Source organism: Lemur catta, chromosome 9 (assembly GCF_020740605.2).
Source record: "Lemur catta isolate mLemCat1 chromosome 9, mLemCat1.pri, whole genome shotgun sequence".
NCBI classification, from domain to species: Eukaryota; Metazoa; Chordata; class Mammalia; order Primates; family Lemuridae; genus Lemur; species Lemur catta.
In genome coordinates, this window is record NC_059136.1 from 73,448,009 (window position 1) to 73,462,362 (window position 14,354).

At 43.7% G+C, this 14,354-nt stretch overlaps 1 protein-coding gene across 4 annotated transcripts in view; it reads left to right on the forward strand.

Moving 5' to 3' along the window:
• Positions 1 to 13,861, forward strand: part of PAG1 (phosphoprotein membrane anchor with glycosphingolipid microdomains 1) — a 135,892-nt gene extending 122,031 nt beyond the window's left edge. For all 4 annotated transcript variants that reach the window (XM_045561434.1, XM_045561435.1, XM_045561437.1 and 1 more), the window contains 4 exons: positions 490 to 586; positions 2,638 to 3,242; positions 7,203 to 7,262; positions 10,779 to 13,861. In XM_045561434.1, the coding sequence (XP_045417390.1) occupies positions 490 to 586; positions 2,638 to 3,242; positions 7,203 to 7,262; positions 10,779 to 11,114 (1,098 nt within the window). In that variant the 3' untranslated portion in view covers positions 11,115 to 13,861. The remainder of the gene's footprint in view (positions 1 to 489; positions 587 to 2,637; positions 3,243 to 7,202; positions 7,263 to 10,778) is intronic.
• The last annotated feature ends 493 nt before the right edge of the window (positions 13,862 to 14,354 follow it).

Sequence of the window (14,354 nt, forward strand, 5' to 3'; positions counted from 1 at the left end):
TAAATCTAAATGCAGAAGTCCCCGCTTTATCCATGGTTTTGATTTCTGTGGTTTCAGTTACCCAAAGTCAACCATGGTCCAAAAATAGGTGAGTACAGTACAATAAGACATTTTGAGAGACGGAGCGAGAGCATATTCATGTAATTTTTAGTACAGTGTATTCTTGTAATTGTTCTATTATTTGTTAACCTCTTACTATACCTAATTTATAAATTAAGCTTTATCACAGGTATGCATGTATAGGAAAAGGCATAGTACTTATAGGGTTGGGTCCTATCTGCAGTTTCAGGCATCCACTGGAGGTCTTGGAACATATCCTCTGTGGATAAGGGGAGGTCTACTGTGGTCGATTCTGATTTTTGTTTTTGCCGTTTTAATTTTTAGAAAAAAGCCATGGGTACTCTTCTCTGCCCTGAAGTCTAGATTCTGAGCAATGTGCTGCATTGCTAAGAATGATGTTTTGTTGGGGTTTTTTGTTTGTTTTTGCAGCCTTCAGACAAAGAGATGTTTAGCCGTTCAATTACCAGCCTGGCAACAGATGCGCCTGCCAGCAGCGAACAGAACGGGGCGCTCACCAACGGGGACAGTAAGTTCTACAAAAATGCCAACCTTCAACACAGGCCTCATCAGCTACAAAAGTACTAGGTTTCAAAATATGTAGCATAAAAAGTAGGAAACGTGTCCTTGTTCAGTTTTAGTATGACTACCAGTTTTGGCAAAAAAATCTCATTTGGGTGAGTGATACCTACTACTTTCTAATTGGCTTCCGTGTGCCAGGCATCGCTTTAAGATTTGTGTGTGTACTAACTCGTTTACTTTAACCCTATAAGATTACTGTCCTTGATAATAACATTATTGCTACCCTGCAAGATAGGTATTATTACTATCCGCGGTTTAAAGGTGAGGAGACTGTGGCACATTGCTGCTGTGACAAATGACCACAAACTTAAAACAACAAAAATGTTTTAACTTACGATTCCGGAGGTCAGAAGTCTGAAATGGGTCTCACTGGGCTGGAATCAGCGTATCAGGAGGGATGTTTCTTCCTGGAGCCTCTCAGGGAGAATCCTTTTCCCCACCTTTCTCAGCTGCTAGGGGCCACCTGCATTCCGCGGTTCTGCCTCTGTCTCCACATCCTCCCTTTGACTCTCCTGCCTCCCCCTTGCACTCAGAAGGACCCTTGTCGTTACCTTGGGCCGTTGATACCCCAGGATGCTCTCCCATCTCAGAGTCAGCTAATTAGCACCATAATTCCTTCTGTAACCTTAGTGCTCCCTTTGCCACCTGACATAACCCAGTTGCACAGGTTCCGGGGATCAGACGTGGCCATCTCTTGGGGGACCGTTCTGCCTACCACGGAGAGGTTCATAATCTGCCTAAGATCCTACAGTCAGTGCGCTGAGGATCTGTAATGTGTACCAGGCAGTCTGTGTCCTGGACACACACCCGGAGCCGTGCTGCACAATGTCAGTTGCTCGCTGTGTTCTCTCGCGGACAAAAGTAGCAGCTGCATTGGCGTCGTGCTTTACAGTGCACAGTGCACTTCCACCTGAGCTTCGAGGTCGTCCTGTGACCCCCATTTGCTGACAAGGGACCTGTGGGGTGGTCAGTATCGACACCCGAGTCTTCAGACACTAGTGCCTGTTCTCTGTCCACCGCGGTCCATTGACTAAGACCAGGGAGCAGAAGTTCACCCCGCTGTGAGGATTAGGTGTTTAGGACACACGTGGCTGTGGTGGTTGTTAAGTTCAGAAGGGTGGAGTGATCTGTTATCATTTTCCCATGGCCCCCTTAAATATATATATATGTATAGATACAATAGGGACACTATTTCTAATCCCCCCAAAGTGAGACACTAATCTAATAACTTAGTCACTGCAGTGGAAGCACCCGGAGGGCAGGACTCTGTTTTGTCGAGTGATGTGTCCCCAGCACCTTGAACCATCCCTGGCACATAGTAGACACCCAAAACGTACTTGGTGAAGGGACAACTGAATGGCTTCACACGGTGACATTTCTGTGGCAGTCCCAGAATTTCATATTTGGACTTTCTAATTAAAGGCAGGAATGTGTGGCTGGGTGATGGCAGGAAGACACAGGGCACCGCCAGTCCCTTTGTGATACTGCTGAAGGGTACATTTTTGCCCCGTTGGTTCCATTATGCCAGCCAAGCAGGTGACCTGTGGAGGGGGGTAGGGTGGCTCCCAGTAATTCCCTCCACACACAGGCGGGGGCCAGTGGGCCAGGGAGAGTGGCCACCACACATGTTCCCCTGATAGTGTCCAGCCCCCACAGTTTGGCGCCACTGAATACCACTTTCATCCTCTGGTCACATTGGCCCCTCTGCCCACAAGAGTCTCATCGGGTGTAACAATAAGTAAGGAAAGTAACTGTGAACCACCCTTGTAGCCAAGACAATTTATTAAATCCCATATTGGGAAAAATATGACAGATGACTTTAGTTGAAACTGTGATTGAAGTAAGAATATCACCTGACAGTCATAATATCTATAATTTGCAGCCGAGAATCTACTAAAGTGAGCATCTTGATTGAACCTAACTTTACATTCTCTGATTTGCTGTAATAATTACTGAAGGACTTATCCCTGTCCACTTTTAATACCTCTGCTGCTTTAGTTCTTTCAGAAGACAGTACTCTGACCTGCATGCAGCATTACGAGGAAGTCCAGACCTCAGCTTCGGATCTCTTGGACTCGCAGGACAGCACAGGGAAGCCAAAGTGTCATCAGAGTCGGGAGCTGCCCAGAATCCCTCCTGAGAGCGCGGTAGACACTGTGCTCACGGTGAGAAGTGCGGATGGGGACCCGGGCCCGGGCGTGGAGGGGCCGTACGAAGTGCTCAAGGACAGCTCCTCCCAAGAAAACATGGTGGAGGACTGCTTGTATGAGACCGTGAAAGAAATCAAGGAGGTGGCAGCAGCCACACACCTGGATAAAGGCCACAGTGGCAAGTCAAAGTCTACTTCTACCTTGAAGGAGCTTCCCGGGCCCCACACCGAGGGCAAAGCAGAGTTCGCTGAATATGCCTCTGTGGACAGAAACAAAAAGTGTCGCCAAAGTGTGAATGCAGAGAGTATTCTCGACAATTCGTGTGATCCAGAAGAGGAGGCGCCGCCACCTGTCCCTGTCAAACTTCTGGATGAGAATGAAAACCTTCAGGAGGGGGAAGGGAGAGAGGCAGGAGAGGAGAGAGCCGCGGAGAGGACCAGCGAAACCAACAAGGTGGGCTCCGGCGTGTTTGTTTCATGGGCCTTTGTCATGATTAGGACTCTTTAGTCCCAGGATGTTTTTGGTGTTTTTTTTACTTGTACATTGTTCTGGGAAATATCTACAAACACTTCCAAATTTGTTAAATGATGAAAGCTGCTTTAGTGTAAGCTGTGTTTGGCTGTTTTCCCCCTCCAAGTAATAAGACACTGAAAGCTCATGTTTATCGAACGTTTCTTTCTCCGCACCTCACTTGGGTATTTTCCAATTTTTACATGATAATTAGGGCCAAGTATTATTTCCTTTATTTTGAAGACCAAGAGTGAAGCAGACAGACTAAACCCTTTGTCTGCACATTTTACTTCTCCCGCTTGTTGCTGCCTGAGCAGCGTGGTGACCTTTCCCCTGCCAGCATCCCAGAAATCAAAGCGTAGCAACGTGCACAGCGGGGAACCGAGTCACACGTGCCCTGTTTATATCTGATTGCTTGTACGCTCGTGTAAATCCAATAAGAAATCTTATGTTGTAACAATTCCTAAGTTATAACTTCTAACTCTTAAATTTGGATATTCAGCAAAGCTCTAAAACGTATTACTGGTCCCCTGGCTTCTGGGTGTGTGTCTGATAACTTAATATCTGAGCTGCAGTGAACGTCACATCTCCAGTTGTCAAAATCTCCTTGAGGTTTAACTAGGCTCATCGACTTCAGGCAATTATATCTAATTTCTTTTCTCTATACAGCGAAAAAGACAAGGTTGTCTTCTATTCAAGTTTTGGTGGGAAGGGCAAGTAGGGCCTCATCAGTCACTCGTAGCCTAAAAACACTTCTGGAGTTCATGGTCAGAAAGCTCTGATTGTATAGATTAGCCCTAGGAAGCCTGCTTTTTGCTACTCTCTGAATATATTTCAACATTTCATATTATCCATGAAATCAGCTGTTGAAAGCACCAGCAAAATGATGTATGAACACATTCATAAAATGCAAAAATGCAGTCTAATTTTTTGCCTTTCATAAAACCAAAGATAATAAAACTGATGTAAAGTTCATGCTGCCTAAACCAGTTAACGTTTTTACTCAGAAACATTTTAAAGATAAGAAGGTCAGTTGCCTAACCATTGCTAGTAAGCAGTTCTCCAGATTTTACATTAAAAACTGGAAATACCCATCTGGAAATCAAATTCTCTTTCTACAGTATAAGAAGAATGAGTAAGCCATCATCTTCATATAAACAATTTGAATGCTAAGTGAGTTGAGAGTTTGAAGTGTTTAATATTCATTCATTCAACAGAAAGATTTTAATGAGCACCTACTATGTGCCACACAGTCTTCTGGGTGCTAAGAATGACACTGAATAACACATATAAATGAATAAAATTCCTGCCCCTGTGAGCTTACATTTTAGTGGGAAGAGATAGACATAAAGTTTGTAAGAAAAAAAATAGCATAAGGGGGATTGGGAAAATAGAGGTGGGGAGTAGTTTTGGACAGAGCAGTCAGGTTCTGCCCAGCTCTGAAGGTGACACTTGAGGAGAGCTAAAGGAGGGGCGAGAGTGAGTTACGCGCTTTCTGGGGAAGAGCAAGCAAATGGGAGGGTACAGCCAGCATGATGTTCCTGCAGCTAGGGCTTGCCTGGCTTGTAAGGGAAGACGAGGGGACTGGTGTGGCTGGAGAGGAACAAGCAAGAAAAGTAGTGGGCAGAAGGTAACCAGGGCTCAATCCTGGGTGGCCTTGGCTTATAGTCTGAACAATGATAAGGCCACCAGAGAGTCTTGAGCAGCAAAATGGCACAACCCAACCTGTGTTGTGAAAGGATCCCTCTGACTCCAGTTTTGAAATAGACTGTGAAGGGCAGAAGCCAGGGACCAATTGGGTGGCCATCTTGATAAACCGGGTGAAAGATGGGGGTGGCCCAGATCAGGGCGGAGACTGCAGACGTGATGAGAGAAGCTAAGCTAGAGCCCAGAGATTTGCCAATGGATTATACACATGAGAGTGAGAGAAAGAGACAGTGATGAGTCCAAGGCTGGGCCTGAGTTGTAGGAAGGATAGAATTGGTATTAACTGAACTGCAGAAGATGCAGACAGAGCAGGTTTGGGGGAGAAGTTGGGCGTTCAGCGTTGGAGGTGCTTAGTTTGAGATACAGATTGGAGCTCCAGGTGGAGCTAATCAGATAGCAGCTGTGTAGACGGGTGGGGTTGAGTGGAAAGGCCAGAGCTGGACTGGCACACGTGGGAGTCATTGGCGGAAGTGTGGTTTGAAAGCCAGGAGACTGGATGAGCTCACAGAATGAGTGCACATCAGTTAGGACCAGAAGAGCTCCAAGAGTAGAGATCTGGAAAACAAGCCAGCAGAAGAGACCAAAGAGGAAAGAACAGGAAAGTGTGGGGTCCTGGAAGCCAAGCGAAGACTGTGACCAGGGGGGAAAGAGTGACCGACCGCTGTGGCAAATGCAGCGGCAGTTCAGGGACGATGAGTCACACCGATGACCTTGACAAGAGCAGTCTCCATGGAGTGGCAGAAACTGAAACAGGTTTAGAAAGAGAATAGGAGGAGAACAATTATCTCAGTGACTTCATAGACAACTCTTGTAGGAGACTTTGCTCTGAAGAAGTGAGGCAATAGATAGAGCTGGAAGTGGGATTGGGTTCATTTGTTTTGTCTTTGTTTTTAGAATGAGAGGAGTAGCAGCAGGTTTGTGTGTGGATGGGAGTGATCCTGTACTAGGAGAATTTTCTAGAGCTAAATTCACGCGTAGGTGTGCAGGGATGGGATCTGATACATGGGAGGAGGGGATCGCCATAAGGAGGAGCGTGGAAAGTTCATTTGTGGTAACAGGGCAGAAGGAAAATGGATGGGTGCAGAGGCCGGTGACGGAGTTCGTAGAAATTTCTGCTGGTGCCTTCAGTTTTCTCAGTGAGCTAGGAAGCAGGGTCATCTGCTCAGAGTGAGGATGGATGAGGAGGTGCGGGAAGTTTGGGGAGAGAGGATGAGAAGCAAAGCAGACTGCTGGTCGAGCAGGGACGGGGTGTACTAGGGAAGTGTCAGATGGCACAGAGGCACGTAAAGGGCTCACGTAAGCGTCAAGTTCACCAGTGACCAGGGAGCACGATTGTGACGGCTCACTATGGAGTTTAAGGTTGGGAAGGCAGGAAGGAAGGACATCAGCAGACAGGGAGACTGGAAAAGGTGGCTGGATCCCAGCAGCACTGAAGGAGCGTCGGAACTGGGTCACAGAAGGGGTGAAGCTGGACGGCGCGTGCTGGTCTAAAGGGATCGCGAGGAGCTGGCGTGGTGGGAGAGGCTGTGGCTTAGGGTGAGAGGGTGCCACGGTGCATCCGGGAGAGGGAGGGTGAGGCCAGGGCATGGAGCACAGCATCCGTGGGGGCGGAGGAACTGAAGGATTTGGAAGGATGCACATTTGTTGAAGTCACCAGGAATTAAGACAGGAGATGTTCTAGGGAGAGAACCAGCAAACCAGGAGCATTGAGAAATCAGGCAGGGGGGAAGCCCTCCAAAGTGAGCTGATTTACCTTCCATTAGCTTTGAAGTTTCCAGATGACTTAAAGATCTTCCTGATGACAACCTGCAACCTGTAGAAATATAGGATTCCGGCATTTGATAAAGAAACACTGTGATTTTTTAAATTATCAGTCCTTTATTGATGATCAATCCTTCGTGACAATTAGGAATTGAAAGAGTAGCCTAAATGATTATTTTGGCTTATTTGTACCTACAGATTCAAATACAAAATTAGAGGAAATTTCTCCTAGTGTAATACTATTAGATATCCCAGAGCATCGTATAATAATAATGGTATATGTGTTTATTTCTTAGTCCTTCACATAATTTCTATGTGATTCCATAGAAATCATTTGAAAACATTTTTAGACAGATAGGAGGAAATATATGCAAAAGAAAGGTTGGGTTCAATAATTTTAAACTACTCTCCTTTGGTTTGTGTTTGTTCTGACAGAGATTTAGTTCATTGTCCTACAAGTCTCGGGAAGAAGACCCAACTCTCACAGAAGAAGAAGTAAGTTTTTGTTTCTTTTTAAATAACAGAAAGCCCCTGGAATTAAAAAAAAAAAAAATAGAGCTGCTCCCCTTGAATAAATGCACTGTAACATTACCCTTTGTCTGAAAGAGCTGAAATACTCTCTTGGGCCTGAGTTTGGAGATCCAGGCTTGGGATGTCGGGTTTCTAGTGGCTCAGAGAGAGTGCCTGGCAGGTGGCTAGACAAGATGGATGACAGGATGGACAGATCTGCTCCAGAAAAGAAACTGAGTAGGATCACAAAATAAAAGAAAGGGCAGGGAACAAAATAAGAATGAGGAGAGAGAAATTCCGGTAGGGTTGCTTAGTCAGCAGTCAGGAAGACCACATCAGAAGAAAATTAATGGTGGGTTGGAAAACTCAGTAAATTAGAACAGCTGAGTGTAAGGGAATTTGATCCTGCCTGAGCCATAGAGGGAGAAGGTCTCAGTGAGGAATTTTGGATGCAGAGAACAGGTAACTTTAGGAAGTACAATTCCAGGTTGGAGCTAGGATCAATCACAACAGCCAACAAGAACTGACTGTATATTCTCAAGCACCAGGGCTAGAAATTCACTATTTAGACTTATAGTGAAGCATTATAATTGTAAAAACCAGTGTGTGTGTGTGTGTGTGTGTGTGTGTGTGTGTGTGTGTGTATATATATATAGAGAGAGAGAGAGAGAAAGCGAGAGAAAGAGAGAGAGAGATGTTGTTATGCCAAGCTAGGCTCAGAGCGCTAAACACCTTAATTGATTGAGCTGCATATAGTTTCTATCTAGAATTCCGAGCATAGTAAATTTTGTACATGTACGAGAGCAATGTACATATCCAGGTGTATCACCTCCTATTATATAGGACTCTGCGTAATGTATTAAAATATAAAGGTAGACCCCCCACATTGAAAATTCAGGGAGCAGAAATGTTTCCTTACTTAATATTGCCGACCCCCAAGAATGGACCTGCCATCTGTCCATCTGATTGTACAAAACAAACCCCCCAAGGGTCATCTTGACAATGTCCTTTCCCTCACTGTCCTCAGACGCAGTCAGTAGCCAAGTCCCTTCAGTCGCACCTCCAAACTGTTTCTCCCACATTCCCAATCCCCATCTCACTAGGCCGGGGCAGTCACCTCCTGCTAGGCCCTTACAGCTCCTTGGCCTCATCTACTCTGGTTTCTACGCTGTACTCAGAGTGATCCCAGTTGGGACAAGCAAGTAAAATACATAGGAGTTCTGGAAGCTAATCCTTTAAAATAAATGAAGACAATGTAAAATTTTAAATTACTTTGCTCCTTCTATTTGTTTGTGGTTTTTGAAAATAGGACCTAGTTATACTGATGAATTTTTAACTTAAAATAAAGAACTATGGTTCACCAACATTCATTTTAGGAAGAAGATTTAGGAAAACTAAATATAGAAATCATTTATTTTTGTATTTGTATAATATAATGTTAGTCCAGATGGAAATGGAGATCTGAGCTTTTAAGTACTGTCATCCCAATTTAATGGAATGATGGGGAAAGGGTCGATTATAAAAAGAAGAGAAATGGGAAAAATAGAGAGTAACTTATAAGGATGTAGTAACAATTTATGGAGTGAGTAATAAAGATGAAGGGTATAAAGAGAAAAATTGGAAAGCTAAGTAATGAGGCTTGAAGAGAAACCTGTAAAATAATAGTCATAGGAAACAAATAGTAGAAAGGAATATTAGAAGACTTAAGAAGCTTTTATAAAAATTGAAATGTACAATGACAGCCTCTGCATGTTGGGTTCATTCCCAGAGCCAATATTAAATTGCCAGTTAATGAAAGAGCCTGTAACTTAAAAAAAAAAAGTACAGAGTCCAAGAAGACCCAAGTGCTCTTACAGAGAACAGGGTGGGCATTAATGGCAGGAAACATGGGGAAGGAGTTGAGGAGAGGAACAGACGGTGGTGAGAGGCCAACTGTCATCGTTACAGTCTAGGCCAAGGCATGCTTGTCCTTGATGTTACTGTGTCATCCATGTTTTACCCCTCTATAATCTGTCCACACATGGGGCTTGGACTACCAATTTCCATAATAAATTCCATATGTTTGCCACCTTATTGTGAAATGCAGTGGATTTTCTTTTTATTCTTCCTAAATTCAAATTCTTAAAGCAATTTTTTTCATTAAAACTTTTAAGGTGAGAATGTTAATTTAATATTCATCAGATCAACATGGCGAGAGTTTTCCAAAGACCATTTCACTGACAGTAAACCCTTGGGTTGCCAAGGCCTAGCAAAACTGAGCCACCAGCATAGTGAAAAGTCCCCCTGCAGATGACCAGTTAGCATGCGGCAGGCCTGGCCCAGGAAGCTCTCAAAGCCAGCTGGAAACCTCACCCGCAATATGCGAGAAAAGCGAAAGCGGGAAAATGTCCCTCGGCATGGGGCGCTGAGCATCTGCCAGGGAGCCTGTTTACTTATTTCCTTGGTGTTTGAATGAATCAATCAGTTAGGATCAAAAATAAATACAGGTAATGAAGGGTATTTTTACTTATTTCCAGCAATGATTTATCACAATAAAATAGTACTCCCCTAAAATCCCTTAATCAGTACATTTAATCTATCGTTACCCCAAAATTAAATCGCTTTTGATATTAGAGGATATGTGGAATTTATTAGTGAGGCTGTGAAGGGAAGGTGTGCTTGGAAAACTGACTGCTGTCACCATAGGAAAGAGCATCCCATAAGCTATGTCCAAGTTTCATTTCTGAGTTGGCTGGCTGCAGGTAAGAGATGAATTTTCCCACTAAAAAGAACTAAGCCCAGTCCATAAACGCCTCTTTAACCAATAACATGCAACTAAGTCAAAAAATAATGGAAAACAACCCCCTTTCAGATGTACGTATACTGCCAGCCAGAATCCAGCAACTCCCCTTCCGCCCAGCCTGATACAGGAAGCGTGGAACACTCGACTTCGGTGGTCCTCACACTGTGCTGGGGTCAGAGTCGGCACCGTGGCTGGGCCTGTCCCCGCAGGGTGTCACTCGGCGGTGCTGGGGTGGGGCCTGCGAATTTGCCTTTCTGGTAGATTCCCAGGTCCCGCTGCTGCTGGTTTGAAGCCCATATTTTGAGAATCACCGGTCTAATACATGTTTTCTGTCCTTTTTTATGAATCATGGGAGCGCTTTCTCAGGTGAAATAGCATCCTGATGTAGAAATGGGATAAAACATGATATGCCATCAGGCCCGGGGCTCCTGGGACCGGCCACCCCACCTGCTCCTCAAACCCCTCGGCAGACCTGAGAGAACTTGGTTTTCACAGCATTAAAGGAATATGACTGATCTGCCTACACAGTGGAAGATGATGGATATAATCATCCTCTATAATGTGCCCCAGAATTAGTGTGGACAATAACAGATCCTAGAGGGGCACATACACAAAGATGCCCATGAGTGCTAAGAAGGTAGCTTGTCACTAAAAAGGTGGGGGTAGGGGGGACGTTGCAGCTGGCAGCTTGTTTATTCGATTGTCCCTTTGTTTCCTAGATCTCAGCCATGTACTCATCCGTGAATAAACCTTTGCTTAAAGCGGCAGAGGCCACCTACACCTCCATTCAAGGGGCCCCTCAGAGGTCGCCGTCCTCCTGCAATGATCTCTATGCTACTGTTAAAGACTTTGAAACCACTCCACACAGCACACTTCTACCAGCGGGGAGACCCAGCGAGGAGCCAGAGCCCGATTATGAAGCAATACAGACTCTAAGCAGAGAGGAAGAAAAGGTCCCCCTGGGGGCCAGCGGCCACCATGGCCTGGTCCCAAAGGAGAACGACTACGAGAGCATTAGTGACTTGCAGCAAGGCAGAGACGTCACCAGGCTCTAGCAACCCAGAAGACGACCCCAGACAGCCTGTGCTCAGCCTCTGGGGACGTTTCTTCTGCTGAAGAGAAGTGGTGACACAAACCTACACCTTACGTGCTGCTTCAGTCAACTGAAGACAGTCGGAGGTGCCGGGACCGTGTCCCCTGTTTTCCAGTTTCTGAGACAGCGAGGCAGGGACCAGGCTGCACCCGAGCGTGCCCCTGCCCGCTGGGGACACAGGCACGGCCACGCACGTCTCCGTGTGCACCCTCGCCCTCCGCAGAAGACCCGCCTGTCCGTGGCCTCATGCCACTGCTGGGGACAGCCAGGCTGTGAGGAAGAACTGCACTCAGCAAGGACTGCAGCTCCCCCAGCCTAAGATACTGCCATGCGCAAGAGCCAGGTTTTTCTTCCTCTCTTTCCTTTTCTCTGTCTGCTACTGACTTGAAAACGTATGGCTTTTCCCCCTTGAAATGTTTTGAGTTCTGTGGTTCATTCCAAGGAAATTCTCCCACAAGGCTTGGCCTTAGCCTTCCACATAGGTGTTTTAGGAGGGTGAGAGCCCAGGGTGGCTGGTCACCATGCGGCGCGCCAGTCCTCTTCAAAGAGCCGTGTGTCAGCACCTGGGAATCTGACTCTGACCCCTGCAGGGGAACAGGACGAAGGAGGGACATCCTTGAGTCTCTCTTCAGGCTTTGTTCCTTCTCATTTTGGCACTCTACGTCAGCAGCCTCTCCCCAAAGTACTTGAAGTCAGTTTTAGATGCTTGCTTTTATTTTTCTAGTCACAACATTTTTTTCCCCAGTGTTTGAAAACTTGTCAGAGCCTTTTCAGTATTTTCAATGAATATTGTGGTACTTCTATACTCGTTTAAGCCCAGAGCTCATTCTTTCCAAACAGAGAGCCTTAATCTTTACGTTGGGACACAGACCACATACTTGGACAGCAGCCATGCATCCATCTCCGAAGGGCTGTGGACATGAATGTGTATTTCCCGTGATCTCTGCTGCCCGCACCCACAGTGCGGGGTCGTGTAAGTTCACTGCTGCCCTAAGGTAATCTATCTAAGATTAAAATGTAAACATTTATTTTTGTTATATAAATTTATAAGATGTTTTATGTTTAATGCCTAATTTCTTGAAAGTGCCAGAAAAAATGTATAGTAACTATTTTGATTTTATGTACGATGATTTATACTCTCATTTTGAAAAGACATCATAAAGCACATAAGCTAGATGATTACAAGTAGTTGTTATCTTTTTTCTAACCAAGTATTTAAAACATTGAAGGTTTTTAAAGACTCACGGTTTCAAATGGTACTTGGAGCTCCTGGTCCAAATCACCTAGGCCACTGGAGAAATAAGTGGGATAGACATAATAATTATTTTCAGTGGTTTGTGGTGGGCAATATTGAAATATATGAAATGATAAAATGAAAAGAAGAACAAAATATGATGAGAGGTGACTGAATTATGAACCTCATAAAAGTGTCATAATTTCATTAAGGTTTAATTACATTTTTTTAGAAAACAGTGATGAATTCTGCAGTCCAGTGCTTGCCAAGTGCAAATTGCCTATTGGAATTTTTTTCCTTCATTTTACAAAAATCAGTGGCTGAAATAACTCAGATTAAGAGCTCAGCCCTGGTTTGAATTTAATCATCTCTTTAGATCTCATCAGGCCAACATCTGAAAACTTGTTCACTTTTCATTTTAAAAGTCGCCTGGTTGAAGTGCTATTATGAAGTGTGGGCTATGGAAAGGCAGCTTTTCCTACACTGATAAAGAAAAAGTGAGGCAATTATTCCATCCCACTGTGACATCTGCGACTTTTCAGATTTAATAATCTTGCTGTTTTCCCTCTTTATGACAAAGAATGCAATTGGGAAGATGAAGCATCTTGAAAATGGTAGAGACCAGCTCACTGGCATGCTTTTCCATGCCTGTATTCATGGATCGATTTTGTGATGCTCTGTATTGCATTTCTGAAATTGTAAAGTGAGCTACGTTGGGTTGGTTGTCACTATATTTCAGTCAATCTAGTCTCTGCCATGAAGACATCATATGCATAAGCACAATCATCATTGATTAGAAGATAATGGCAGAATACCCCTGGATTAAAGAGAAGTTCATAAAGTGCAAGGCACATCCTCTCTGAATTCAGATCTTTCACAAGCACTGCTTTGCCTGGTGATTTCCACCACTCTGTATGAATGACTTTGACCGAGCAATCTCTGACATCACAGGGTTCCTTCAGTGCATGGTAATGGCCATGTTGCACACCTAGCATTGTACATGCTATAGCAACATCCTTTCTAGACACCTTACAGCTCAAAAATTTTTATTGCACTTCTTGTCCTATTTGTCACCAGGGAAGTAGGTATGATATCTAAAGTATAAAACCTTTTCTGCATAGAGAACCTCATTACAAATAATCATGTCATCTTGAAATTTCATTATCAGAATTTTCCCTAGAAGTTTTCAAACATAGGCTATGCAATATGGCCCTAAAATATTCACTGAAATATCTCTTTTAATTTGAGAAGCAGTTGGTAAGAATAAGTTGTGATATAAAGTATTTTAAGGCCCTCCAGCAAAAACCCTAAAAGAATAAATGATAGCACAGTTCATGAAGGTTGGGGGAGTGGAGTGAACTTCAGAAAGAAAACTCCGCTCTTTAGAATATAGGTACTTTCCTAAAGTGTATTTATTGATGCATCATTACTGTTTAACTTTATACTACAGTTTTCAATAAATATTGTCACATTTACTTTGTTCAAAACCTGTGCTTGAATCTTTGAATTGAACAAAAGCCCATGGCTTCTTTAAAAAATTTTCATCTTGAGCTCAATGCTACAGAGATTAAATGTATTAAAAGAAAATTATCAAAAACAGAATTTACTGTATATTTAAAATTCAACTTTGACATCCGTATTATACATCCAATTATAGTAACCTAGGTTATGTGAAATTATATAAAAAGATTTTAGGAAAATTTTTTTGTCATACAAATCAGAATTATATGTCTATCTTGGTTAAAACTTGGATCTTTGTTTTTATTCAGATATTTTGAAAGCTTAGAAGTATTTTTATGCCACTTTTAATATTTCTTAAATATAGTCAGCAGGAAATTATAGTGTGTTTTATGGGAAATATTTGAGGAGATCTTAAATTCTAGAAGAAAATAATTTTTGCAAGTATGTTGGCTACATGTATCTTTTTTTTTATTCTGAACTAAATTAAATTACATCATTAGGTCTGCT